Source organism: Moschus berezovskii, chromosome 17 (assembly GCF_049115385.1).
Source record: "Moschus berezovskii isolate FMDL1 chromosome 17, NW_MosBer_1.0, whole genome shotgun sequence".
Classification (NCBI taxonomy): domain Eukaryota; kingdom Metazoa; phylum Chordata; class Mammalia; order Artiodactyla; family Moschidae; genus Moschus; species Moschus berezovskii.
Window position 1 is genome coordinate 37,339,040 of NC_142476.1, and position 26,055 is coordinate 37,365,094.

A 26,055-nucleotide genomic window follows, 5' to 3' on the forward strand; every position below is an offset into this window, starting at 1 on the left:
TCATATGAGGCTGAGAGATCACATGTTATAAGATGAAGTCTGAAAATTGACTGTTAGATTTAGTAATGTAAAAGTCAGTTTTTTAAAGGAGAATCCATACATCTGTATTTTTATGTGAATTTTAAAACTTGCCAACCAATTCAGAATTTTAAAGATACTGTGCAAGCCAAACAAAATATATCTGTGGACTGGATATGACTCATGGACCACCAGTTTGTGGTTTTAGTTTTAAATGGCTATTATATGAGTGAAAGTCACTCAGTCATGTCTGACTCTTTGCGACCCCATGGACTATACAGTCCATCCCTTCTCCAGGGGATCTTCTAACCCAGGGGTCGAACCCAGGTCTCCCACACTGCAGGTGGATTCTTTACCAGCTGAGCCACAAGGGAAACCCAAGAATACTGGAGTGGGTAGCCTATCCCTTCTCCAGCAGATCTTCACGATACAGGAGTTGAACCAGGGTCTCCATTGCAGGTGGATTCTTTACCAACTGAGCTATCAGGGAAGCCCTGATAATTATATGAATTACATCATAGTTATATGAATTATATGAATAATAACTGTTTCATCAACTTGTTGAAACCTACTGGAATCAGGAAAACTGTGACAAAGAGTGGTACTTGTTTTACTGTAAATTTGGTTGTACTCTACCTTGTGATCTAGACATGGAGATATATATCATCTGTTTAACTATAATGAGGGAACATTTTCCTTGTTTTCTATAAAGAGAGCAGTCATAAGAGGGTTTCTACTGAACTTTGAAGATCTGATTTCATTTATGCCACACTAGTGTTTACTTCGTGCCAGAAATTTTTTAATTTTCCTTTTGAAATTAATTTCAAATTTAGTTAAATTAAGACTTGTATTATTGAAAGTAACAAAACCCTAACTGAACTAGTTTAAGCAAGAGGGGATATTACTAACAATATATTGCAGGGAATGAGATAGATAGCATCACCCAGTCAATAGACATGAATCTGAGCAAACTCTGAAAGATAGTGGAGGACAGGAAAGCCTGGCATGCTGCAGTCCATGGGGTCGCAAAGAGTGAGACATGGCTTAGCCACTGAACAACAGATGCTAATAAACAGTTGACAGACTAACCCTGAACAGGGCAGGAATCAGGCCAGCTCTGGAATGTCAGTGGTAGGAATTTGTGGACTCTTCCTTTAGCACGTGGCTATGATGACCCAGTTCTCACTCCCAGGCTCTTTGTCCTTTTTTGTTCAAATTCTTGAGAGAGAAATCCAACTAGCTTAGCTTGAATCAAATGTCCAGCTTTGGGGAGTACAAGTGTGACTGTGAGAAGGGGGAAACCTAATAGGCAGGGGCTGTTGAAGGTAGTCTGGGGAATAGAGGGTGGGAGGTGAGGGATGGCCTTGGACTGGGAAGAAGGTATCTAAGGGGTGTTGATTACAATCTTCATCTTCTTCAGTTTTTTAAAGTATCCAAGTTTAAAATTCGAATTTGGTTCTTTATAGGTAATGCTCTCACAAGTATAATTAACTGACCATCCTGCAGTGAATGGGGGAGGAATGGGAAAAACAACGGGTAGGAACTCCATAAATTAATGATTTCCATACACCTGAGATGAATCTATAACCAGGGCACAAGCTTCCTCCACTCCTTAGCCTGCCATGCCTAAGCAGAGCTGTCAGACTCTCTCCACCCCCTTTCAGACATGACTCACTCTTTTTAAAAAAATGTTTACTTATTTATTTAGTGGTGCTGGGTCTTCACTGATGTGTGGATTTTCTCTAGGTGCAGAGAGCAGGGGCTCTCTTCCTTGCAGTGCTGGGGCTTCTCATTGCAGTGGCTTCTCTTGTTGCGGAGCACAGGCTGTAGAGTACACGGGCTTCAGTAGTTGCTGCATGTGGGCTTGGTAGTTGTGGCTCTCCGGCTCTAAAGTGGCTCACTCATGAAGTGGCCCTATTCCTTAATATGTTGGTTATTGGTAGCCACTGAAATCAGATTTCACTGGGGTAAAGAAAAATGTTATGAATTGGGAGCACATGAGCATTATTCTCATTAGGGTTAGCCCAGGGAATACATGGAAAAATCCGTATAGTAAACAAAAGAAACACCCCCTTATTACAGATGTTAATTTCAATCTTGGTCTCGATCACAGCAGCAACAGTTAATTTTCACTACTCCTGCCTCCTTTCATCCTTCAACTGTTGTGGTTAATTAAAAAGGTAATAGTATATGAGGATAAGCCTAAAGACAAAAATTGAAAAAAATAAAGATCTAAATAATACATCAGTTCAGTTCAGTTCAGTCGCTCAGTCATGTCTGACTCTTTGTGACCCCATGAATCACAGCACGCCAGGCCTCCCTGTCCATCACCAACTCCCGGAGTTCACCCAAACTCATGTCCACAGAGTCGGTGATGCCATCCAGCCATCTCATTCTCTGTCGTCCCCTTCTCCTCCCGCCGCCAACCTTTCCCAGCATCAGAGTCTTTTCCAGTGAGTCAACTTGTCGCATGAGGTGGCCAAAGTATTGGAGTTTCAGCTTTAGCATCAGTCCTTCCAATGAACACCCAGGATTGATCTCCTTTAGAATGGACTGGTTGGATAAGCTGGATAATTTACTTTTTTAAATAAAATTAAACATTAGGGAGAACTTCTGAGGTTTAATAGTATTGTTTCGGGCTGTGTATATATATTTTAAAATAAAAGGTTTTACTTGAAAACCTGCAGCTACCCATCCCTTGGAGGAACAGAAATGCTCATAGAAGGAAAGAATGTAGCTGAAGGCAGGAAGTGAAGCACCTCATGTAAAATAGTCTATATGATAGAGAAGGAGAAACTTGTGATTTATGTTAAACTCACTAAAGATGCACTGTGAGAAATTTCTAATTTTGGGGGTGTAAAATTATCTATAACGGTATTTCCAGTCAGTTCAGTTCAGTCGCTCAGTTGTGTCCGACTCTTTGCGACCCCATGAACCACAGCACACCAGGCCTCCCTGTCCATCATCAGCTCTCAGAGTTCACTCAAACTCATGTCATCGAGTCGGTGATGCCATCCAGGCATCTCATTCTCCGTCGTCCCCGTCTCCTCCCGCCCCCAATCCCTCCCAGAATCAGACTCTTCCAGTGAGTCAACTCGTCACATGAGGTGGCCAAAGTATTGGAGTTTCAGCTTTAGCATCAGTCCTTCCAATGAACACCCAGGACTGATCTCCTTTAGAATGGACTGGTTGGATCTCCTTGCAGTCCAAGGGACTCTCAAGAGTCTTCTCTAGCACCACAGTTCAAAAGCATCAATTCTTCGGCGATCAGCTTTCTTCACAGTCCAACTCTCACATCCATACATGACCACAGGAAAAACCATAGCCTTGACTAGGCGGACCTTGGTTGGCAAAGTAATGTCTCTGCTTTTTAATATGCTATCTAGGTTGGTCATAACTTTCCTTCCAAGGAGTAAGCGTCTTTTAATTTCCTGGCTGCAATCAGCATCTGCAGTGATTTTGGAGCCCCCCAAAATAAAGTCTGACACTCTTTCCACTGTTTCCCCATCTATTTCCCATGAAGTGATGGGACCAGATGCCATGATCTTTGTTTTCTGAATGTTGAGCTTCAAGCCAAACTTTTCACTCTCCTCTTTCACTTTCATCAAGAGGCTTTTGAGTTCCTCTTCACTTTCTGCCATAAGGGTGGTATCATCTGCATATCTGAGGTTATTGATATTTCTCCCAGCAATCTTGATTCCAGCTTGTGTTTCTTCCAGCCCAGCGTTCCTCATGATGTACTCTGCATAGAAGTTAAATAAGCAGGATGACAATATACCACCTTGACATACTACTTTTCCTATTTGGAACCAGTCTGTTGTTCCATGTCCAGTTCTAATTGTTGCTTCCTGACCTGCATACAGGTTTCTCAAGAGGCAGGTCAGGTGGTCTGGTATTCCATCTCTTTCAGAATTTTCCACAGTTTACTGTGATCCACACAGTCAAAGGCTTTGGCATAGTCAATGAAGCAGAAATAGATGTTTTTCTGGAACTCTCTTGCTTTCTCCATGATCCAGTGGATGTTGCCAATTTGATCTCTGGTTCCTCTGCCTTTTCTAAAACCTGCTTGAACATTTGGAAGTTCACGGTTCACATATTGCTGAAGCCTCGCTTTGAGAATTTTGAGCATGACTTTACTAGCGTGTGAGATGAGTGCAATTGTGCGGTAGTTTGAGCATTCTTTGGCATTGCCTTTCTTTTGGATTGGAATGAAGACTGACCTTTTCCAGTCCTGTGGCCACTGCTGAGTTTTCCAAATTTGCTGGCATATTGAGTGCAGCACTTTCACAGCATCATCTTTCAGGATTTGAAATAGCTCAATTGGAATTCCATCACCTACACTAGTTTTGTTCGTAGTGATGCTCTCTAAGGCCCACTTGACTTCACATTCCAAGATGTCTGGCTCCAGGTGAGTGATCACGCCATCGTGGTTATCTTCGTCGTGAAGATCTTTTTTGTACAGTTCTTCTGTGTATTCTTGCCACCTCTTCTTAATATCTTCTGCTTCTGTTAGGTCCATACCATTTCTGTCCTTTATCGAGCCCATCTTTGCATGAAATGTTCCCTTGATATCTCTAATTTTCTTGAAGAGATCTCTTGTTTTTCCTATTCTGTTGTTTTCCTCTATTTCTTTGCATTGATCACTGAGGAAGGCTTTCTTATCTCTCCTTGCTATTCTTTGGAACTCTGCATTCAGATGCTTATATCTTTCCTTTTCTCCTTTGCTTTTCGCTTCTCTTCACAGCTATTTGTAAGGCCTCCTCAGACAGCCATTTTGCTTTTTTGCATTTCTTTTCCATGGGGATGGTCTTGGTCCCTGTCTCCTGTACAATGTCACGAACCTCCGTCCAGAGTTCATCAGGCACTCTATCAGATCTAGTCCCTTAAATCTATTTCTTACTTCCACTGTATAATCATAAGGGATTTGATTTAGGTCATATCTGAATGGTCTAGTGGTTTTAACGAGTGTGAATTGTGTAAAATGATATTCTGTGATTAAAGAAGTTTTGTAAACCTTTTTGAAAAAAATATTTTCAAGTCATCCATGTTTATTTCAACACTGTAAAATAATTCAGAAGGAAAAAGTGATATCCTTTCATTCCCCACCCTACACTAAGCAATAACTACTATGAATGATTTAACAATATGTTTCCTCCACATCTTTGTAAAATGCAAATGTGTCATTGTAAGTTTCCTGTTAGGAACCCTTCAGTGACTACCCCTTGGTTTTGGGAAAAGCTCAAACTTAAAAAAAAAAAAAAATTTATTTGTATGTGTCAGATCTTATGTGGCACACGAGATCCTCATTGCTTCATATGGGATCTTTCCTTGCAGTGCATAGACTCTCTAGTTGTGGCATATGGATTATGAAGTTGTGGTGCCTGGGCTTCAGAGTGTGCGGGCTTTTTACTGTGCATGTGAGCCCCTTGAATACCTGACTTCGGCTCACCTCTCCAGTCCTGCCTCCACCCGGACTCCAGGCACTTCTGCCTTTTCCTCTGTAAAAAAGCACCAAAAAATTATACTTTGTGATTTTGTTACTATAAAGATGAATATATTAGCATTAGATGCTTTAGTATTAAGACATTTTACTCTACCTAAAAGTTGTCTTATTTTCTCCTGATTTTAAAAGAAACTAAAACATTGTTGTGAATCCCTAAAAGTACTGTGAACTCTGGACTCTGTGCCTATTGATGCCTAATGGATAACGCCTCCCTGGTCTCCATCCCTCCCTGCCTGAGATGTATTGAATCTTCTGTGTTACCCCACAATGCAGTTATTCTATTTGCTAATGGGTCTTTGCGTAAACTGAATCCTCTGCCCTGAATGGTCTTCAGCTCATGGTATCCTGGCTGTCTTGTTACTCTTCCTTCAGGTCTCAGTTTAGCAGTTCCTTCCCTAGACACCCAAGTCAGGGTTCCTGTGGCCTTTCTGAATTTGTTTCTCAGAGCACCCTGCCCCTGTCTCCTTGAACAGAATTATTTTCTGGGTGCTTGATGTCCTCTGCCGGCATTCAGAAGTTGTTTTGTGGAATTTACTCAGCATTCAAATGTTCTTTTGATGAATTTGTGGGGGAGAAAGTGGTCTCACCATCCTATTCCTCCACCATCTTAGGACCACCCCCACTTGACCAGAATTATTATACTTTATTGTAAACATTTATCCAACCTAGCATTTATTGGGTGTTTCTGCCAGTCACTGTGCTAGGTCCTAAGCACAAAGTCTGCAGTTTGCTTGCTTGTCCCTTTTTTCCCTAACAGTTAATGAGGTTAGTCAAAACATTATAGTTCAGTTCAGTTCAGTCGCCCAGTCGTGTCTGACTCTTTGCGACCCCATGAATCACAGCACACCAGGCCTCCCTGTCCATCACCAACTCCCGGAGCTCACTCAAACTCATGTCCATCGAGTCGGTGATGCCATCCAGCCATCTCATTCTCTGTCGTCCCCTTCTCCTCCCGCCCCCAATCCCTCCCAGCATCAGACTCTTTTCCAGTGAGTCAACTCGTCGCATGAGGTAGCCAAAGTATTGGAGTTTCAGCTTCAGCATCAATCATTATAACTCAGTAATAAATCAAAGAATATTTTTTGTTTTTATGCTACTTTTTAGCTCTAAAATCTTATTTCTCTCTAGAGAAGTAGATTATGAAGATTTGTATTGATTCTTTTTCTTTCCTTTCCTGTTTCTTTTCTTTCAGGAAAGAGCTAAACTTACCTATTTTGACTATGGAGATGTCATTTGTAAAGAAGGTGAAATGCCACAAGGAATCTACTTGATTATTTCAGGAATGGCAATCGTAAGGAACTATTTATTCTTTACTAAAAATGTATCTTGAAATTTGTAATTATCACATAAGGAGAAATTTAGGAACCAAGAAAATTTCAAATTTTTAACATAATTTCTTTTCCAAATGAGACCATTTCTATTTGGAGCTAACACAACAGCTGAGAGATAATTAGAACACCCACCATCTGAAAGGTGCTTCCCATCTTACAAAATGCTTTCATAATTATTACTTATTCTTCATAACAATCCTGGCAGGAACAGTCTTTTCTGTGATGGTCATATAAGGAACCCAGTACTTGGAGTGGTTGGGTTACTCATCTAAAGGAAATGAGAATCAAGGTTGAGGAAATAGACCACAGTGTCACATTCTCCCAGAGGTCAAATAGGGATGAAGAGCATACCATTTTTAACTAATAGGAGGTTTTTGTTGTCAGTAAGAGTGATAGGGACAAGAATCCATTAGAAACTGAATACCAGTAGCTGGATCCGTGGGTGAGCCCCAGCTATGACCAACGTAATTTCTAGATCCTATATGACAGTTACAAGTGACAAACCCTTATTATTAGTGCAAATAATATATTTGGCTTTATACTTTTAGAATGAGTGTTTCAGACCTTAAAAAACCAAAATTAATCATGGAAATAAACTCTAATTATAAATACTGACTAACACGTGTATAGCACTTATTAAGTGTCTGGCACTTTTCAGTCATTCATTTACTCATTCATTCAACAAATATTTACTTCATTACTATCATGCAGTCGGCATGTTCATTCTAGGCATAAAACTGGGAAAACACAAAAAAGCCCTGTCTTCTTAGAAGTTAAATTTCTTATAGAAGCATAAAAGGAGATGGAACAATGGACAAATACCTAAGTTAAATATGTAGTATGTTAGCAGTGATCAAGAGTTGAAGAGGCTAGTTGTGACATTTAAAAAGATGATCGAGAATGGCAATATGTTATGACATTTTGTCCTTCTATCAACTTCATGAGAAAACTGACCGGCAGAGAAATCAATTCATTTGTCCCTCTCCAGTCTTGATGACTACTTCCTTTTCTACTTTGAGGGCTCGTGTGATTACATTGGAGCCCACAGGATAATCCAGAATTATCTCTTTAAGTTTAGCTGATGAGTAACCTTAATTCTATCTGCAAAATCCCTTCACAGCAGTTCATAGATCAATGTTTGATTGAATAACAAAAAGATAGGGACCTTGGAAGGCCTTCTTTAAAATTTTGCTTGCCACAGATGTAATCGTCTTTCCTTGGTTTGTAAAAAGCAGAACTATTCTTCTTTACTGTTAAGTCCCCTACATACAGACCTTCAAGTTGCAAACTTTCAAAGATACAAGTATGCCCCTGTATGCCAGCTGTACTGCTGTACTTTTCAATATACTGTACTGTAAGCTTAAAAATGTTTTCTTTATTTTTTGTGTTTGTTTTTATGTGTTATTTGTGTGAAAAGTATTATAAACCTATTACAGTACAGTACTATATAGCCAATTGTGTTAGCTGGGCACCTAGGTTAACTTTGTTGGACTTACAAACATATTGGACTTAAGAACACGCTTTCAGAACGGAACTTGTTTGTGTGTAGGGGACTTGTACTCAAAAGGCTTTTGGACTTCATTAAAAATTAAATTGAAAAATGGTGGAGTTCTTTGGAAGCATGAGTGCCTCTACAAGTTTGAAAGGTGGTACTCACTAGGAGAGGGTAAACTTTCACAGCAATTCCTTCAGTGACTTTTTTCCATATCTTGTGTCTTGGGCAATAGCCTTCCTCTTTGGCACTTACAACTAAACTTTCTGGAAAGTTCTGTAATCCTTCTGGTTAATTCTTGCATCTTCCTCCTGAAATCTGATGACTTACTTTTACCTCCACCCATCCACCCATCCCTACCAGTTCTTTTCCGGAAGTAACTCAACCATCCTGTGTTCATCCTAAAACCTTTTTCTGCTAATGTCTCCTGGTAATTATTCTTAAGCATCTTAAGGGAGGCAAGATTTCTGCTGAAATTATGACTTGGCTTGGGGGCATATTCATTCATGAAATCTCGTTTATGCATCTATGCAACCAAAAATTTTTTCCACCTGAGGCACTAGCCCATTATGCTAAGAATATCTAATAGATTTAGAGTGGGTACTTACATTTAGTGGCAGACTGCTATGACTACTTTTGGTGGAATTTTTATATAAGGAAGGTAAATAGAGGTCATCTGTAGAGCTAGAGATTAGAAACAGTCTCAGCTTGGAGAGTTGAAATGTGAAAGAAATTATTTTTGGAAGCCCAATTCCTCCTTCCCATCTGAAAGGATTCAAAAAGAAACTTTTCCTTCTGTTGAAATAATTGCAAGAAACACTGGGAGCTCCTAGGGTTTGGTCAAGGGCTCTTAATTTTGTTTTTCCCTTTGCTCAATTATTTCCCCATTGCAGTTGGAGAGTTCACCTCCTACTTTTGGAATAGACAGGAGCCTAAGGCCTAACAGAGAGTCCACAACTAGGTTTACAGAGTACTGTACCAGTGGAGACATAATTGGAGAATTGAGCTGTCTACTTAAGCGTGAAATTGAATATACTGCCATCTGTGAAACTATTTTGCAGGTAAGCACCCGGTTTTGTCTGTATTATGGGTTGTTAGTTAATTCTCCCTCAAGTCAGTAAGGAGTGCCAGCACTTTTCTTTTTTTGGGTTCTATTATCTTAGTCAACCCAACCAGTTATTGTGAAGCAGTGTAGCTGAGAAAGGCCAATTGGATGTGTAACATCCACTATGGTGTCTGGAGAGAGATTTTTTTAAAAACAGTTAAATTTATTTATTTTTAATTGAAGGATAATTGCTTTACAGTATTGTGTTGGTTTCTGCCAAACATCAACATGAATCAGCCATAGGTATACCTGTGTCCCCTTCCTCTTGAACTGGAGGAAGATATTTTAACTAAAGAGTCTTTGTCACTTTTTTTTATTAGAAGAGAAAATATCTAACTTCTGATGTTATAAAGATAAGGAAAACACATATATAAGATGCCTGGCATGTTTAGGTGCTCAATAAATGGCTAACATTATCGGAGCAGAGTTTTTAAAGAATACTTGTGTTTAAAATCTCTTTCTTCCATTTTTCACTTGCTAAGTAACAATTTTATTTAACAAATAAGTGGTCTGATAGCAGGCTCAGTTCAGTTCAGTCACTCAGTCGTGTCCGACTCTTTGTGACCCTATGAATCACAGCACGCCAGGCCTCCCTGTACATCACCAGCTCCCGGAGTTCACTCAAACTCATGTCCATCGAGTCGGTGATGCCATCCAGCCATCTCATTCTCTGTCATCCCCTTCTCCTCCTGCCCCCAATCCTTTCCAGCATCAGAGTCTTTTCCAGTGAGTCAACTCGTCGCATGAGGTGGCCAAAGTATTGGAGTTTCAGCTTTAGCATCAGTCCTTCCAATGAACACCCAGGATTGCTCTCCTTTAGAATGGACTGGTTGGATCTCCTTGCAGTCCAAGGGACTCTCAAGAGTCTTCTCCAGAACCACAGTTTCAAAGCATCAATTCTTCGGCGCTCAACTTTCTTTATAGTCCAACTCTCACATCCATACATGACTACTGGAAAAAACCATAACCTTGACTAGACTGACCTTTGCTGGCAAAGTAATGTCTCTGCTTTTTAATATGCTATCTAGGTTGGTCATGACTTTCCTTCCAAGGAGCAAGAGTCTTTTAATTTCATGGCTGCAATCGCCATCCACAGTGATTTTGGAGCCCAGAAAAATAAAGTCAGCCACTGTTTGCACTGTTTCCCCATCTATTTCCCATGAAGTGATGGGACTGGATGCCATGATCTTAGATTTCTGAATGTTGAGCTTTAAGCCAAGTTTTTCACTTTCCCCTTTCATCAAGAGGCTCTTTAGTTCTTCACTTTCTGCCATAAGGGTGATGTCAGCTGCATATCTGAGGTTATCGATATTTCTCCTGGCAATCTTGATTCCAGCTTCTGCTTCGTCCAGCCCAGCGTTTCTCATGATGTACTCTGCATATAACTTAAATAAGCAGGGTGACAGTATACAACCTTGACGTACTCCTTTTCCTATTTGGAACCAGTCTGTTGTTCCATGTCCAGTTCTAACTGTTGCTTCCTAACCTGTATACAGGTTTCTCAAAAGGCAGGTTAGGTGGTCTGGTATTCCATCTCTTTCAGAATTTTCTACAGTTTATTGTGATCCACACAGTCAAAGGCTTTGGCACAGTCAATAAAGGAGAAATAGATGTTTTTCTGGAACTCTCTTGCTTTTTCCATGATCCAGCAGATATTGGCAATTTGATCTCTGGTTCCTCTGCTTCTTCTAAAACCAGCTTGAACATCTGGAAGTTCATGATTATCCTGCTGCTGCTGCTGCTAAGTCGCTTCAGCCATGTCCAACTCTGTGTGACCACATAGATGGAAGCCCACCAGGCTCCCCAGTCCCTGGGATTCTCCAGGCAAGAACACTGGAGTGGGTTGCCATTTCCTTCTCCAATGCATGAAAGTGAAAAGTGAAAGTGAAGTCGCTCTGGACTAGTATTAAGTCTATAGCTTTAATTGGACTGTACGTTTTATCATCTTATACTTAAATAGCAGAGTATCATTAATATACTAGAGTTGATAGTTTTTCTAGGAGGTTAGGTGAAGATGAAACCTATAGGCTTTTTAAAAATTTTCGGCTGTGCTGGGTCTTCATTGCTGCTGAGGGCTTTCTCTAATTGTGGTGAGTGGGAGCTACATTTCTTTGTGGTGCACAGGCTTCTCATTGCTGTGGCTTCTCTTATTGCAGAGCACAGGCTCTAGGCACGAGAGCTTCAGTAGTTGCAGCATGAAGTCTCAGTAGTTGTGGTTCATGGGCTTAGTTGCTCTGAGATACATGGAATCTTCCTGGACCAGGGATTGAACCTGTGTCCCCTGCATTGACAGGTGGATTCTCATCCAATGTACCACCAGGGAAGTCCTACAGGCGTTTGTTTTTCTTAGTTTCAAATCAAGCATACTGTTTGATGCCGTGTCATTTCAGGTCTGCTTTATCTCCCTGGAGGATTTATATGAAGGCTTTGATTTCTTCTGGCCATCCCTGGAATATAAAATATGGCTGAAGCTTGCTCTCAGTATTGCCTATCAGTATTTTGAATCAAGTCTTATTGATGAGGTAAGTTGCATGATTAAAATATGAATTAAGTTTTATTTCCAGAATTTTTTTACAAAATAAATTTCATATTTTGGAGACAGAGAAAAGAAGGTATGTTTGATCTTTCAGAGTAAAATTTCAGAATCTTTACTACTCTGTTATTCTGAGTTCCTATAGGTCATTGATCCCCTTGTGACAGCTGATTTTTCCCAGGTTACCCCCAGTCATCCCTTAAAAATAAGAGAGTAAGCAAATCTTAAATAGGTAGATCCCCATAGCATTAATTAGTGAGTTACTGAGCTAAATTATTTGCCTTTTCAAATTTTTATTGAGTTTACCAAGCCTCATTTTTGAACTTTCTCTTCAAAAAGTAGTGGTTCAGGTCTGTCTTGGACTAGTACAATTTACAACCTATATTTGCATTCCATTTAGTAATTTTTTGAGCCCCTACCATGAGTCAGGAACTGGGGAAGTGACAAACCTGAAGCTTAAGAACATTCATTGAATTGTGATACTGAATAAAATATTGGGTTAAAAATGAGCATATTTCAAGAGAATTAATTAGAAGACAAACCACAGACTGGGAGAAAATATTTGCAATAGACATATAAGATGAAGAACTATTATCCAAAATATACAAGGAGCTTTAAAACTCAACAGTAGGGAAAAAACCCAGCCTGATTAAAAAATGGGCCAAAGCTGATAATAGATAACTTCACCAGAGAAGATATACGAATAGCAAATAAATACAGGAAAAGATACTCCGCATCATATGTCATCAGGGAAATGCAAATTAAAACAATGTGATACCATTGTTGTTGTTGTTCAGTTGCCCAGTTGTGTTCGACTGTGACCCCAGGTACTGACTGCAGCTTGCCAGGCCTCCTTGTCTCTCACCATCTCCTGGAGTTTGCCCAAGTTCATGTTCATTGCATTGGTGATGCCATTCAGCCATCTCATCCTCTGACACTCTGTTCTCCTTCTGCCCTGAATCCTTCCCAGCTTCAGGGACTTTTCCAATGAGTCATCTATTCGCATCAGATGACCAAAATACTGGAGCTTCAGCTTCAGGATCTGTCCTTCCAGTTAATATTCAGGGTTGATCTCCCTTAAGATTGACTGGTTTTATCTCCTTGCTGTCCAAGGGACTTTTAGGAGTCTTCTCTAGCACCACAGTTCGAAGGCATCAGTTATTTAGCTTTCTGCCTTCTTTATGGTCCAGCTCTCACAACCGTACGTGACCACTGAAAAGACCATACCCTTGACTAAATGGACCTTTGTCGGCAGAGTAATGTCTCTGCTTTTCAACACCCTGTCTAGGTTTGTCATGGCTTTCCTGCCAAGAAGCAATAGTGTTCTGATTTCATCACTGCTGTCACCGTCTGAGTGATTTTGGAGCCCAAGAAGAGGAAATCTATCCCCGCTTCCACCTTTTCCCCTTCTATTTGCCATGAAGTAATGGGGCCGGATGCCATGATCTTAGTTTTTTTAATGTTTAGTCTTAAGTCGGCTCTTTCACTCTCCTCCCTCACCCTCATCAAGAGGCTCTTTAGTTCCTCTTCTGTTTCTACCATTACAGTGGTATCATCCGCATATCTGAGGTTGTTGATGATTCTCCTGCCTATCTTGATTCCAGCTTGTAAGTCATCCAGCCTGGCATTTCTCATGATGTGCTCAGAATATAGGTTAAGCAAATAGGGTGACAGCAGACAGCCCTGTTGTACTCCTGTCTCAATCTTGAACCAATCAGTTGTTCCATACTTCTGTTGCTTCTTGACCAGCTTACAGGTTTTTCAGGAGACAGGTAAGATGATCTGGTATTTCCACCTCTTTAAGAGCTTTCCACAGTTTGTTATGATCCACACTGTCAAATGAAACAGAGAGAAATGTTTTTCTGAAATTCTCTTGCTTTCTCTATAATCCAGTGAATGTTGGCAATTTGATCTCTAGTTCCTCTTCCTTTTCTAAACCCGGCATGGACATCTGGAAGTTCTTGGTTCACATAAGGTTGAAGCCTAGCCTAACATGCAAGAGTTTAAGCATGAACCTTACTGGGCTTCCTTTGTGGCTTAGCTGGTAAAGAATCTGCCTGCAGTGTGGGAGGCCTGGGTTCGATCCCTGGTTGGGAACAGTCCCTGGGTTGGGAAGATCTCCTGGAGAAGGGAAAAGCTACCCACTCCTGTCAGGGAATGTTTAACAGGAGGATTCCTACGTGCTGTTTCTCACAAGACCTTTGTTTCTTTTTAAGTGGAACAGCAGGCTGGTCCCAGGAACTAGGGTCATTGTGTGACAGGCTTGGGTCTGTGTGAGACAGGCTTGGGTCTCCTTTAGTAAACGTTTTCTTTATGACAAAACTGCTTAGTCTCGATCCCCTTTCTTGAGATATGGATTGTCTCCTGACCTTGTGACCATTATTAATCCCTTGTTCCCTTGGTAATGGTCACTGTACATTTGGTTTTCTGATCTTTATCATTGTTTTTTTTAATTTATAAAATTTAATAAATGGTACAAAGCACAATGCCATAAACATTAACGGTTAAAATATCACCAAATGAAAAAAATACTATAAAATACACAACTGTGTATTCTTTATCATTGTTGAAAGAAATTTCTTGTACCACAGCCTTTATATACTCACAGAGAAATCATTAAAGCACCTTTGCTCCATCAGAGTTTGGGTCCCCGTGTCTTTCTTTCTTTCTCTCTCTCTCTCTCTTTCTCTCTCCTCAGCTAATTCCTTGGAGCGTAGGGACCCGTCTTGCCCACTCTCCTGCCCGGGCTTCTAAGACTCTCTTGAGAGGGCGCTCTGTGCCTTCACCCGCCACTCGAGAGGGCGCCCGGTGCCTTCGTGGGAGACGCAAGTCCTGTGCCAAGGACTTTATTGGTTTTCTGCGTAAACCAGGAAATATCAGCCTCTTTCTCTCTTTTACTTTCTTATCGTTGCCTCCAGACCACCAGGTCCCGGTCCATTAAAGGATCCCAACACACTCCAGTACTATAGTCTGGAGAATTCCATGGACTGTACAGTCCATGGAGTCACAAAGAGTCGGACACAACTGAGTGACTTTCACTTCACTTACTAGCATGGGAGATAAATGAAATTGTCCAATGGTTAGCACATTCTTTGGTACCTTTCTTGGGGATTGGGATGAATATTGACCTTTTCTAGTCTTCTGGCCATTGCTGGGTCTTCCAGATTTGCCTACATCGTGAATGCAAAACTCTGATGGCATCATCCTTTAGGGATTTGAATAGTTCTGCTGGAATTTCATCTCATCCACTAGCTTTATTAACAGCAGTGCTTCTTAAGGCCCACTTGACTTCATGCTCCAGAATGTCTGGATCTGGGTGACTAACCACACCATTGTAGTAATCTGGTTCATTAAGATCTTTTTTATATAGTTCTGTGTATTCTTTCTGTTTCTTCTTGATCTCTTCTGCTTCTATAGATCTCTACCATTATTGTGCCCATCTTTGGGCGGAATGTTCCCTTGATGTTTCCAGTTTTTCTGAAGAGATCTCTAGTCTTTCCCCTTTTGTTGTTTTCTTCTATTATTAAGCATTGTTTATTAAAGAAGGCCTTCTTGTCTCTTCTATTTTTGGGGACTCTGTGTTTATTGGATGTAGTTTTTCCCTCTCTCAGTTGCTTTTTGCTTCTCTTTGTTCTTCTACTATTTGTAAGGCCTCCTCAGATAACCACTTTTGCTTCTTGCTTTTCTTTTTCTTTGGGATGGTATTGTTTGCTGCCTCCTGTACAGTATTACGGATCTGTGTCAACAGTTCTTCAGAAACCCTGTCAACTAATAGATCTAGTCCCTTGAATCTATTCATTACTATTGGTAATTCTCCTCTGCTCTTCCCCAGTAGCATATTGGACGCCTTCAGACCTGCGGGACTCATCTTTTGGTGTCATATCTTTTTGACTTTTTATACAGTTCATGAGGTTCTCATGGCAAGTACACTGGGGTGGTTTACCATTCCCTCCTCCAGTGGATCACATTTTGTCAGAACTCTCTGCTATGACCTGTCTGTCTAGGGTGGCCCTGCAGAGCATAGCTCATAGCTTCCTTGCATTATGCAAGCCCCTATGCCACAACAAGGCAGTGATCCATGAAGGAAGTGATACTGTTGCTGCTGCTGCTGCTGCTAAGTCACTTCAGTCGTGTCCGACAGTGTTCTTGCCTGGAGAATCCCAGGGACGGGGGAGCCTGGTGGGCTTCCGTCTGTGGGGTCACACAGAGTGATACTGTTACACACCTATTAATTGGCCAGTGACAACACCACATGCTGGCAAGGGTGTGGAGCAACAAGAACTCTTCTTCATTGCTGGTGAGAATGCAAAATGGCACACAGCCACTTTGGAAGAGAGTGTGGTTTCTTACAAAACTAACAAGTTCTTGCCATATGATCCAGCAAGCACTCTCTTTGATATTTACCCAAAGGAGTTAAAAAACTATGTCCACACAAACACCTACACATGGATTTTTTTAAAAAACAAATTGAAGTATATTTGATTTATAATATTTTGTTATTTTCATGTGATTCAGTTATAATATATATATTATATTCTTTTTCAGATTCTTATAGATTATTACAAAATATCAGTATAGTTCCCTGTGCTATATAGTACATACTTGTTGGCTATCTATTTTATATATAGTAGTGTGTGTGTGATTATCCCTTCCTCACTCTTTGGTAATCATAAGTTTGTATATGAGTTCATTTGTATCATCTTTTAAGATTCCATATAATAAATGATGTCACATGATATTTGTTTTTAAATGTCTGGCTTCTTTCACTTAGTATGATAATCTCTAGGTCCATCCATGTTGCTGCAAATGGCATTACTTCATTCTATTTTATGACTGAGTAATATTCTATTGTATATATGTCCCATGTCTTCTCTATCCATTCCTCTGTTGTTGGACATTTAGGTGGTTTCCATGCCTTGGCTGTTGTGCATAATGGTCCAGTGAACATTGGGATGCATGTATCTTTTCTCTGGATATATGCCCAGGAGTGAGACTGCTAGATCATATGGAAGTTTAATTTTTAATTTTTTGAGGAACTTCCTACTATTTTACATAGTGGCTGCACCAATTTACAGTCCACAAAAGATTCCCCATTTTCTCTACATCCTTGCCAATACTTGTTACTTGTTGTTTTTTGATGATAGCCACTCTGTTGAGCTGGTTTGCGTTTCCCTGATGATTAATGATGTTGAACATCTTTTCATGTGGAATATGCTTTCTTCTTGATATCATGTGTTATTTTATATGATTTATAGAAAAAAATTAATTGTATTGTAGGACCTAAAGTTTCAGAAGTGTGTGATGCTCAATCAGGCATATGTGGAGACTTTATCAAGCTATAATGAAATGATTATTGATAATGTGAACATGAAATTTGTTATTCTTGTGTATGGCAGTGTTATTGATACCAACACGGAGGTGCCATATTTTGCACCTTGCATTTTACCTAAAACCTGTGAACAGGTAAGGAGGGTCATTTCTTAACAGTCTACTGCTTTTCATGGTGCCCCATGCTGCTGCTGCTGCTAAGTCGCTTCAGTCGTGTCCGACTCTGTGCGACCCCATAGACAGCAGCCCACCAGCCTCCCCCGTCCCTGGGCATAAGTGACTTTAAAAACTCAACTAACCACCTTAAAGAAATTTAGGTTTCTCTAAACCTAGAAAGACCCTGTAGTTCTCACCTGCCCTTAACAAAACAGTCAAAATGTCCCCAGGGCTTGTGTGCTGTGTTGTGTAAGTTGTGCTCTGCCCAAGAGTGTGCATGAGGGACCAGTGGGGCAGGAATCTGCCTCCTCTCTGCTTACCAAGCTCTTTGCCTGGCATGGGCTGTGCCTCCCTAGAGAAGGATGGGGAGCACTTTTCCTAGTTTGTGTGCAAGGCAGTGACACTGCTTGCTAGGATGGTTCTGGAAGTACTTGGACTGGTCGATAAGAAGAGAGATGCGTCAGGGTCATGTCACTTTGTTGCCACATTAGGGCCTAGGGGCACAACTCAATAGAGGACCCTAAGCCCCATCACTCCATGCCTCTGTAAGGAAGGGGGAAGTGTGAGTGCCTGGGATATAACAGGGGATGGGAAGAATAGAAGCCAGGTCCCTAATGGGTGAAGCCACTTGCTGTTAGACCACAGCTGTGATGTGAGGACAGAGCCCAAGTATGAGGAGGACTTAAGAGGCTGTGAGAAGAGCTAACATCTCTTTATTTTGGTAACAATTTCTCCCTTTTGGAGAAACCCTTTCTGCTTGTTCAGGCTGAGAAAGGTCATTAAGTTAATGAAAACTTGAGTCCTAGAAAAGTTGGTTAAGCTCCTAAAAAGTGCATTTGCCACTTGCCTAACATACTTATTTTGTCAGCCTCTCAACAGTTCCGATGGTGAAGGTAATTAAAATTTTTTTTTTAAATAGAAAATGAAAAATCACTTTAACTTTGAAATAAGGGGTAGGAGACCACAGGAGCAATCCCCACAGTTTTGTTAAGACACCAGAGTTTGGAGATAGGCATACTTGGATTTAAGACCTGTGCCCAATAGGTGTGTGAGGCTGGGCACCTAGAAAGATGCCTTCTGACCCTCAGTTTCCTCTTACTAAGATGAGGATAATAGCAGCAGCCATCTCATAAGGTTCTTGTGGGGATTAAATGAGATAAAATGTGATAATATCTAGAAATGATAGTTATATGTGACTTACGTATGCTGCTTGAATTTTGGGAGGGCAGATTTTGTGGCAGTTGGGCAAAAGCTCAGGGAAAAAAAGCTTATTTTTTTCCTATCTGGGAAGGCTACGGCCTGAGCCCTTGAATGTCAATGTCAGAATAAAAGTAACTCAGTGGATGCTGGGGATTCCATTTTCCAAATTGGTTACAAGTAAGGTGGAGAAATTTCCTTTCTGATATTTATAAAAATGCAAAAGATAATTTCCTGGTCCAAGACTTCTTAAAATTATTTTACATTTTTAAGCGCTTACTTTTTCACGTATTAAGCCATGTAAAAATCCATTCATTCATCTGTTCTTCCATCCTTCCATCCACCCATCCCCCACCTATCCAAGACTCTGAAACAAGGTAAAAGAGGATTTGAAATGAAAAAGATAGAGCTTAGGTTGGAGGTTAGTTCTGTTTTAGCTTATTTTTTTATATTCTTTGGAAAGGCTAGGAGGCAGCCTGTTTAGAGGTCAAAGAATGCTCTTTTGACTGATTTTGACTTTTCTCCTTTAGGTGCAGGGAACTTCAGATTTAAGCAAGCTGTTGGTTATCCAAGCACCTGCGCCTGACAAAAATGATGGTGATGGCAAGGTCATGGGTAAGGGGGTAGCTCTTTAGTGGTAGGCAAACCACTGAGAAAGAATTTTGATACGTGAGCTTCATTTTATTCTAAAAAAATGATTTGAGGGCGCTGTGTGCATTTGTCATCTGTCTCCATTCTTGGGCCCACCCTGGCTGCCACACTGCTTCTGGGAGGTCACATTTCAGAGACCTTCAGACACTGAAGTCCAGCTGGCTCTGACTCTCTTGTGTGTCTCCTTCCACAACCCTGTTGGGGGTAGCAGCTGCTACCTTTACTCTGATGCTATAGACTGGAGCCCCATAGTGCTGCTGGGGGACAGAGCAGGAGTTGGGGGTGGGGGAATAGACTCACACAGCAGGCCCAGGTGTGGGAGCGGTTTTCTGTCAATGTTCCAAAGGGAATATAGAATCTAACCCATGCTCATGGAATAGTCCAAGCTACGGTCACAACCAAAACTCAAATGACTTGCTTTAAGGTGACTTTGATAGTCACTACATAATTATTGTCACTAACTGCATATGAGTGCCCATTTGCTTATATCATGGTACTAAGCATACTGTAAAGACGACTTTCTAGGAAGGCCTTGCTGTAGGGAAAATGCATTCAAGATCTTTCATTCAGTGCTTATCATCCTGCCTTACCAAGCCCAGGGTCACCATTTCCCCAGCTACTTCAGCTTGAAAACACAATCATCCTTGATTTGCCCCTCTAATTTAGCCTTCACAGTGTCTTTAGGTCTGCCACTCTGCTGCTTTCACAGCACTCCTGGGGCACAGGAGTATATGGCAAGGCTGGGAGCTCAGGGTCTAGTGTCAGCCCCCATAGGGCACCCCAAGGGCTATTGAGTTGGCGAAATTTTTAGAGTGAGGGAAATATATTATCTGCATTCCCCAATGAGTCTGGGATGAAAGTCACAAGTGGCAGTCCCATGGACTTGATCCAGCCAGTACACTGTATTTGGCTTACATCTGTGTTTTCTTTTAAAATTGTTAAGTATAAACATCCAGAAATTTCACATTAAAAAAAATACAGATTTTGAGCTTTTCTTAAAAAAAAAATTAGAAAGTCTTTGAACACTCAGTCCTGTTATCTATGTGTGGCAACAGCCAGATAGAGTTGAGCATCCCTGGCTCCTACATGGGAAGCAGATGCTCTGTGGTTTGCCACAGTCCACACCCTCCCTCTCGTGTTATATCCAAACCACTCGGTCTGTGTGACCTGCCTGTTCTCATTTGGATTTGCCAGCCCTTCTATTGGACTTTTGGGAGCCTAGTTCACAAATCTCCTTGAGGGAAAAATGTAAAAAGCCCATTTGAATGGGGAGACTTATAGGGAGGAAGTAAACTGAGATTTCAGAATATCCTCTTGCTACCAGTACTCTGAAATTCCTAATGTAATTTTTCTCTTTTATGCATTTATTTGGATTGGCTCAGGCAACACTGGTCTTGGAATGACTAAGAGAGACTACCAGTGGAAGAAAAAATGAGGTAATTAACTTGACACTTTGGATTTTTCTTATTGTGACTATTAAACTACACAGTGAAAATAAATTGTGAACTCAAGTAGCAACATGTAGGTGGCGAGAAAAGAAACTCTTAGTGGCAATGCTTTAATATGGGAAAATTGAGATTAGAGTTCACCTGAATTACTTAACAGTTAAAATTATAGAATATTTTTGAAAATCATAATTTTGCTGTGATTCCCTCTCCCAATTTCCCCCCTCCTAATTCCCTTTCCTGATACTTATTTATTTAAAAAAAATTAATTTTGACTGCACTGGGTCTTCATTGCTATCCGTGGGCTTTCTCGAATTATGGCAAGCAGGGACTACTGTCATTGTGGTGTGCGGGCTTCTTATTGCAGTGGCTTCTTGTTGCAGAGCACAGGCTCTAGGCATGCAGGCTTCAAATAGTTGCAGCTCCTAGGCTCTAGAACGCAGGCCCAAGTAGGTGTGACTGCTGTTGCTAAGTTACTTCAGTCGTGTCCGACTCTGTGCGACCCCATAGATGGCAGCCCACCAGGCTCCCTTGTCCCTGGGATTCTCCAGGCAAGAACTCTGGAGTGGGTTGCCATTTCCTTCTCCAATGCATGAAAGTGAAAAGTGAAAGTGAAGTCGCTCAGTCATGTCTGACTCTTTGCGACCCCATGGACTGTAGCCTACCAGGCTCCTCCGTCTATGGGATTTTCCAGGCAAGAGTACTGGAGTGGGGTGCCATTGCCTTCTCTGAAGTAGTTGTGGCACACAGGCTTAGTTGTCCCTCGGCATGTGGAATCTTCCCAAACCCAGGGATCATTGGCAGGCACATTCTTAACCACTGGACCACTAGGGAAGTCCTCCCCTGATATAGTTCAAAAGTAGGGATCTCTGGGATCAGGGATGGGGAGGCCCATCCATCATGCATACAGTGGGACACTAGCATTTAATTATGGAAGTTTCTCTTTGGTGTATGTATTCCCATGGATCTGTAGGTCTCTGGTGTGGGTGTGTGGAGCACAGGTTGATCATGGGCATTTTCCTAGGGTTTTAATTTTATTTGACAATCTTTCAAAGGGAGACATTAACTCATTTTACTATTGAAGTGAAGTGAAGTCGCTCAGTCGTGTCCGACTCTTTACGACCCCATGGACAGTAGCCCACCAGGCTCCTCGGTCCATGGGATTTTCCAGGCATGAATACTGGAGTGGGTTGCCATTTCCTTCTCCAGGGGATCTTCCTGACCCAGGGATCGAACCCAGGTCTCCTGCACTGTAGGTAGACGCTTTACCATCTGAGCTACCAGTAGGTTATTTAAAATGTTTTATATTGAAATAAACATACTATGGAGTAGGATGACAAATTTGCATGAATTTAAGATAAAACAAGAGGCCTCAAAATATTTTATTAGAGAGAGTCACTTAGTGTTGCCCTGATGACATCTTTCCCTAGGTTCCTCATCAATCAGAACTAATTTAGAAAAGTCTGAGAAGTGCTGGAAACTGTGCCTAGAGTTAGGGAGGGAGAGGGCTGGTCACACTGGGCAAGGACAATATGGAGGCAAGTTCGGTGGGGAGGAGGGTACCCTGCAAAGCTTGTTACTCAAGGGATCTCTGTGAGGGCCCCCTAAGAGAGTTCACTTGGGCCAGAGCCCACTGCTGAGTGGAGTGGATTGGAGAAGACAGCTATGACAGAGCAACAGGATGGTGGGCAAACGCAGGAGTGGGCCATGTAGCAACAACAGTGGTGCCAAGAATGGGCTTCAGGAGCCTTCAGCACCCTCCCTCCCCCAGTTGCCAAGTCACTCCAAGAAACATGTCTTCTATGAAAAAATGATGTGCTGTGGAAATGCAGCTTCATAAGTCTCTTGACCATCACACCCCCAAACAGATCACCACCCTAAGAAACTTTTAATAGAAATTCTGGGCCTATGACTATCATTTATGATGATCAGGGTGGTCTGCAGTGTGTCTGTTGGGGAAAGGAAAGTTGCATTGACCAAACTGATGGTTATTGGTTCCTCTAAACAAAGCAATTGAATTCCTTGTAGGCAGTCTTTCTTAAAGGGATCTATTTCACAAATGTGACACCTCATTAAGTGTCTAGCAATTTGGCTTGTTGCTTGCCACTGTCTCTTCCAGGTCCCCTTATTTAAAAAATTCTCATCACAATTTAGGAGAAAAGTTTCCAGTTTATCTTGCAATCAGTCACAAAATTAACAGGAATTCAACTCTCCTCACATTTCTCTTTAAGTGCACTTTGATACACTACTCTTAACTAAGTGAATGTATCTCTTTACAAGATGATGCCTGTTGGGATAGAGATGCACACTTACTCAAAGTCCTTAATATGTAAGCTTTTCTAAAGGGAGTGTTCCAGATAATTAAATGGAAACTTTTCAGTAGGTTTTCCGATTGCACTTACTGTTTTTCTTTTTTTCTGAAATGCTCATAGTCTCATATTTTACTTTTGACTTTCTTTTATAGCTGGAAACTGGATCCCATTTTAGAAAAGGACTTTACTGGCACTTACGTGATACGTGGAGTCAGTTTAGAGACGGAGCTAATATCCTGACTCAAGTGCTGAAACATTACCTGGCAAGGAGTTTACTCACAAACTGCTAAAGCAATTTACCTCTGCGTTTATTTTACAAACAGTTTTGATGGACTGCTGCAAAAGCTCTAATTTTAAGTAGCTGCATTTATACTTGAGATGTTCAAAATCCTTCAGATACCTTAAACTTATGGTTTAGCAAATGAAATCCTGCATCCAGCTGAGAGCAACCTGTGATAGAGTAGAAGTTATCAAAAGCATTGTATAATTAACCCACTATTATCTAAAGCATAGGAACTATAATTTTGATTTGTGTATTGCTACAACTAGTGCCTCCCTAACATTTTATAGAGTAAAATCTAGTAAATCCTCAATCTAGTAAATACTGAAAAATGGAACCACATTCCATAATCTTAGCTATTAAAAGCAGTTTAGGAGAAATTAACAATCTTACATTGCATAGTACTATTTAATATCACTTTTCATTTTACTTAAAAAAGTCAAATAAAATTGAATTTTATGATTGTTTAATATTTAGGATCCATTATTCCTTTTCATTTCAACAAGATTTTAAAAGAATACATGATTCTCTACTCCAGGGAAAACCATAATAGAAGAAAGAATAGAAGAAAACACAAGAGAAAAAGTCAAGCCCCTCCAGATACCTAGAACAGGGCAGTATTTCTGAGTGGCTCGTGGAGCACTTACGTGTCAATAAATGTTAGGTGCAGCCACACCTAACAGCAGTCCTGCAGCCAGGATCTGGCTGTATAAAGAAGTTATCACAGACCCGGTTTCCTTTCAGACTCCCTGTCTTTCATCCTTGGCCTGTGACTTTTATCCTCAGGGTGGCAAAATGACATCTGTAACTTAGTCATCCCATTTGCTTTTCAGTGAGGCAAGGTACTTGCAGGAAGAGAGCCCACCACAGGCCAACATGGTCACATGACCATACCCACCTATCATCTTAGGATGAATTTTAACTGGCACCTCAACTTGCCACCCTTAATACAGTCTGGGTATTTTTCATGAAGAATAAGGGGAAATGGCTATGGTGAACTGCAGTGTCTGCTGTATACTGCATCATGATCACCCGGGTTGTGACAGATGAAGAAATTCTGGCCACTTGTGGAACCCATGTCTGGGGGAAGGCCCTGAGCCTGCTTATTTTAACACACTCCTCATGTGGTTTAATGCATATTGAAGCTTGAGTTCCACAAGATAGGGGATAAAGAAGTAGCAGAAAAACAGATGTCTGCTCTATGATCTTATGAGGCACATTATCATGTTATTTGAAATAACTGCTGCTGCTGCTGCTGCTAAGTCACTTCAGTCGTGTCCGACTCTGTGTGACCCCATAGATGGAAGCCCACCAGGCTCCCCCATCCCTGGGATTCTCCAGGCAAGAACACTGGAGTGGGTTGCCATTTCCTTCTCCAATGTGTGAAAGTGGAAAGTGAAAAGTGAAAGTGAAGTCGCTCAGTCGTGTCCGACCCTTAGCGACCCCAGAGGACACTTAATTCTATGTGTATCAGTTAGGATGCTTTTGGCCTCAGGTACCAGAAAATCCAACTCAAAAAGGCTTAAACACCAAGGTGATTTATTTTTATTACTTAAAAAAATTTTATTTACTTATTTTTGGCCGTGTTGAGTCTTCATTGCTGCGCAGGCTTTTCTCTAGTTGCGGACAGTGGGGACTACTCTCTAGTTGCCATGTGTGGGCTTCTCATTGTGGTGGCTTCTCTTGGGAGCACAGGCTCTCAGGTGCACAGGCTTCAGTTGTTGCAGCAGCAACGTGGGCTCAGTAGTTGCGGCTCCTGGGCTCTTGAGCACAGGCTCAATAGTTGTGGCACACAGGCTTAGTTGCTCTGTGGCATGTGGGATCTTCCCGAATCAGGGATCGAACACATGTCTTCCGCATTGGCAGACAAGATTCTTTACCACTGAGCCACCAAGGAAGCCTGGTAATTTATTATTTTATGTTAGAGTAGTCCAGAGGTAGGACAGGTTCACACTTGTTAGACTCAGTGAAGATCATGAAGGGTCAGATGTTTTCCTTTCTCTCAACTTGGCTGTCAACTTTTACAGCCTCATTCTATGGCTGGATCCCTGCTAACTTAATTGTAAGTTAGCTGTAGCAGCAATCAGTATCTCATGTTTTCTTGTTTATATTCATTGTGAGAGAGAAAAACGGCTTCTGGTTGCTCGTTTGAGAAAGAATTCTTGTAGAAACTCATGATCCTCTATTTGTGTCTCAGTGCTCATTGCTGAATCAATCACTGACAAAGTGGCAATGCCTTTTTAACTAGTTAACGCATCCTTTAAGTTTGAATCAAAGTTGTATTTCCTCAATTTGCACTGCCCAAAGCAGTGGAGGTCAAATTGAGTAAATCACTGTGCCAGTTCACTGCATCCAAGTGGCATCTTGATATGCCCTTTAGACACAGCCATTCTAGCTCCTTACCCCTTCCTGAGCCTCTTAATGAGGATTCTTACCCTCAGGGGAATGGTTGGAGGTAAGGTCAGACTTTTGGCAAGACTACCCAGGAACCTCAAGTCACTTTGCGAATCTTAGATGGCTATCTCTTCTAGCCAAAGCATTTGCTGATTCTTTGAGAAGGCACCCAGTAGACTGCCAGCTTCTTTCATAGCCACAACAGCCATATAATTCATTTTCACTTAATAAATTATTCGATTTATTAAAACTATTCTCCCTATGAAATTGAGAGCAACAATTCTGGAAAGGGGAATTCTCCTTCCAATGC

At 41.2% G+C, this 26,055-nt stretch overlaps 1 protein-coding gene across 1 annotated transcript in view; it reads left to right on the forward strand.

The window, feature by feature from the left end:
• The window catches only part of SLC9C2 (solute carrier family 9 member C2 (putative)), a 99,634-nt gene extending 76,008 nt beyond the window's left edge, over window positions 1-23,626 (forward strand). Inside the window, exons 21-27 of the mRNA XM_055418727.2 lie at window positions 6,714-6,812; window positions 9,238-9,405; window positions 11,840-11,971; window positions 17,260-17,445; window positions 19,194-19,278; window positions 20,697-20,750; window positions 23,224-23,626. Of these exons, the coding sequence (XP_055274702.2) occupies window positions 6,714-6,812; window positions 9,238-9,405; window positions 11,840-11,971; window positions 17,260-17,445; window positions 19,194-19,278; window positions 20,697-20,749 (723 nt within the window). The 3' untranslated portion in view covers window position 20,750; window positions 23,224-23,626. The remainder of the gene's footprint in view (window positions 1-6,713; window positions 6,813-9,237; window positions 9,406-11,839; window positions 11,972-17,259; window positions 17,446-19,193; window positions 19,279-20,696; window positions 20,751-23,223) is intronic.
• The last annotated feature ends 2,429 nt before the right edge of the window (window positions 23,627-26,055 follow it).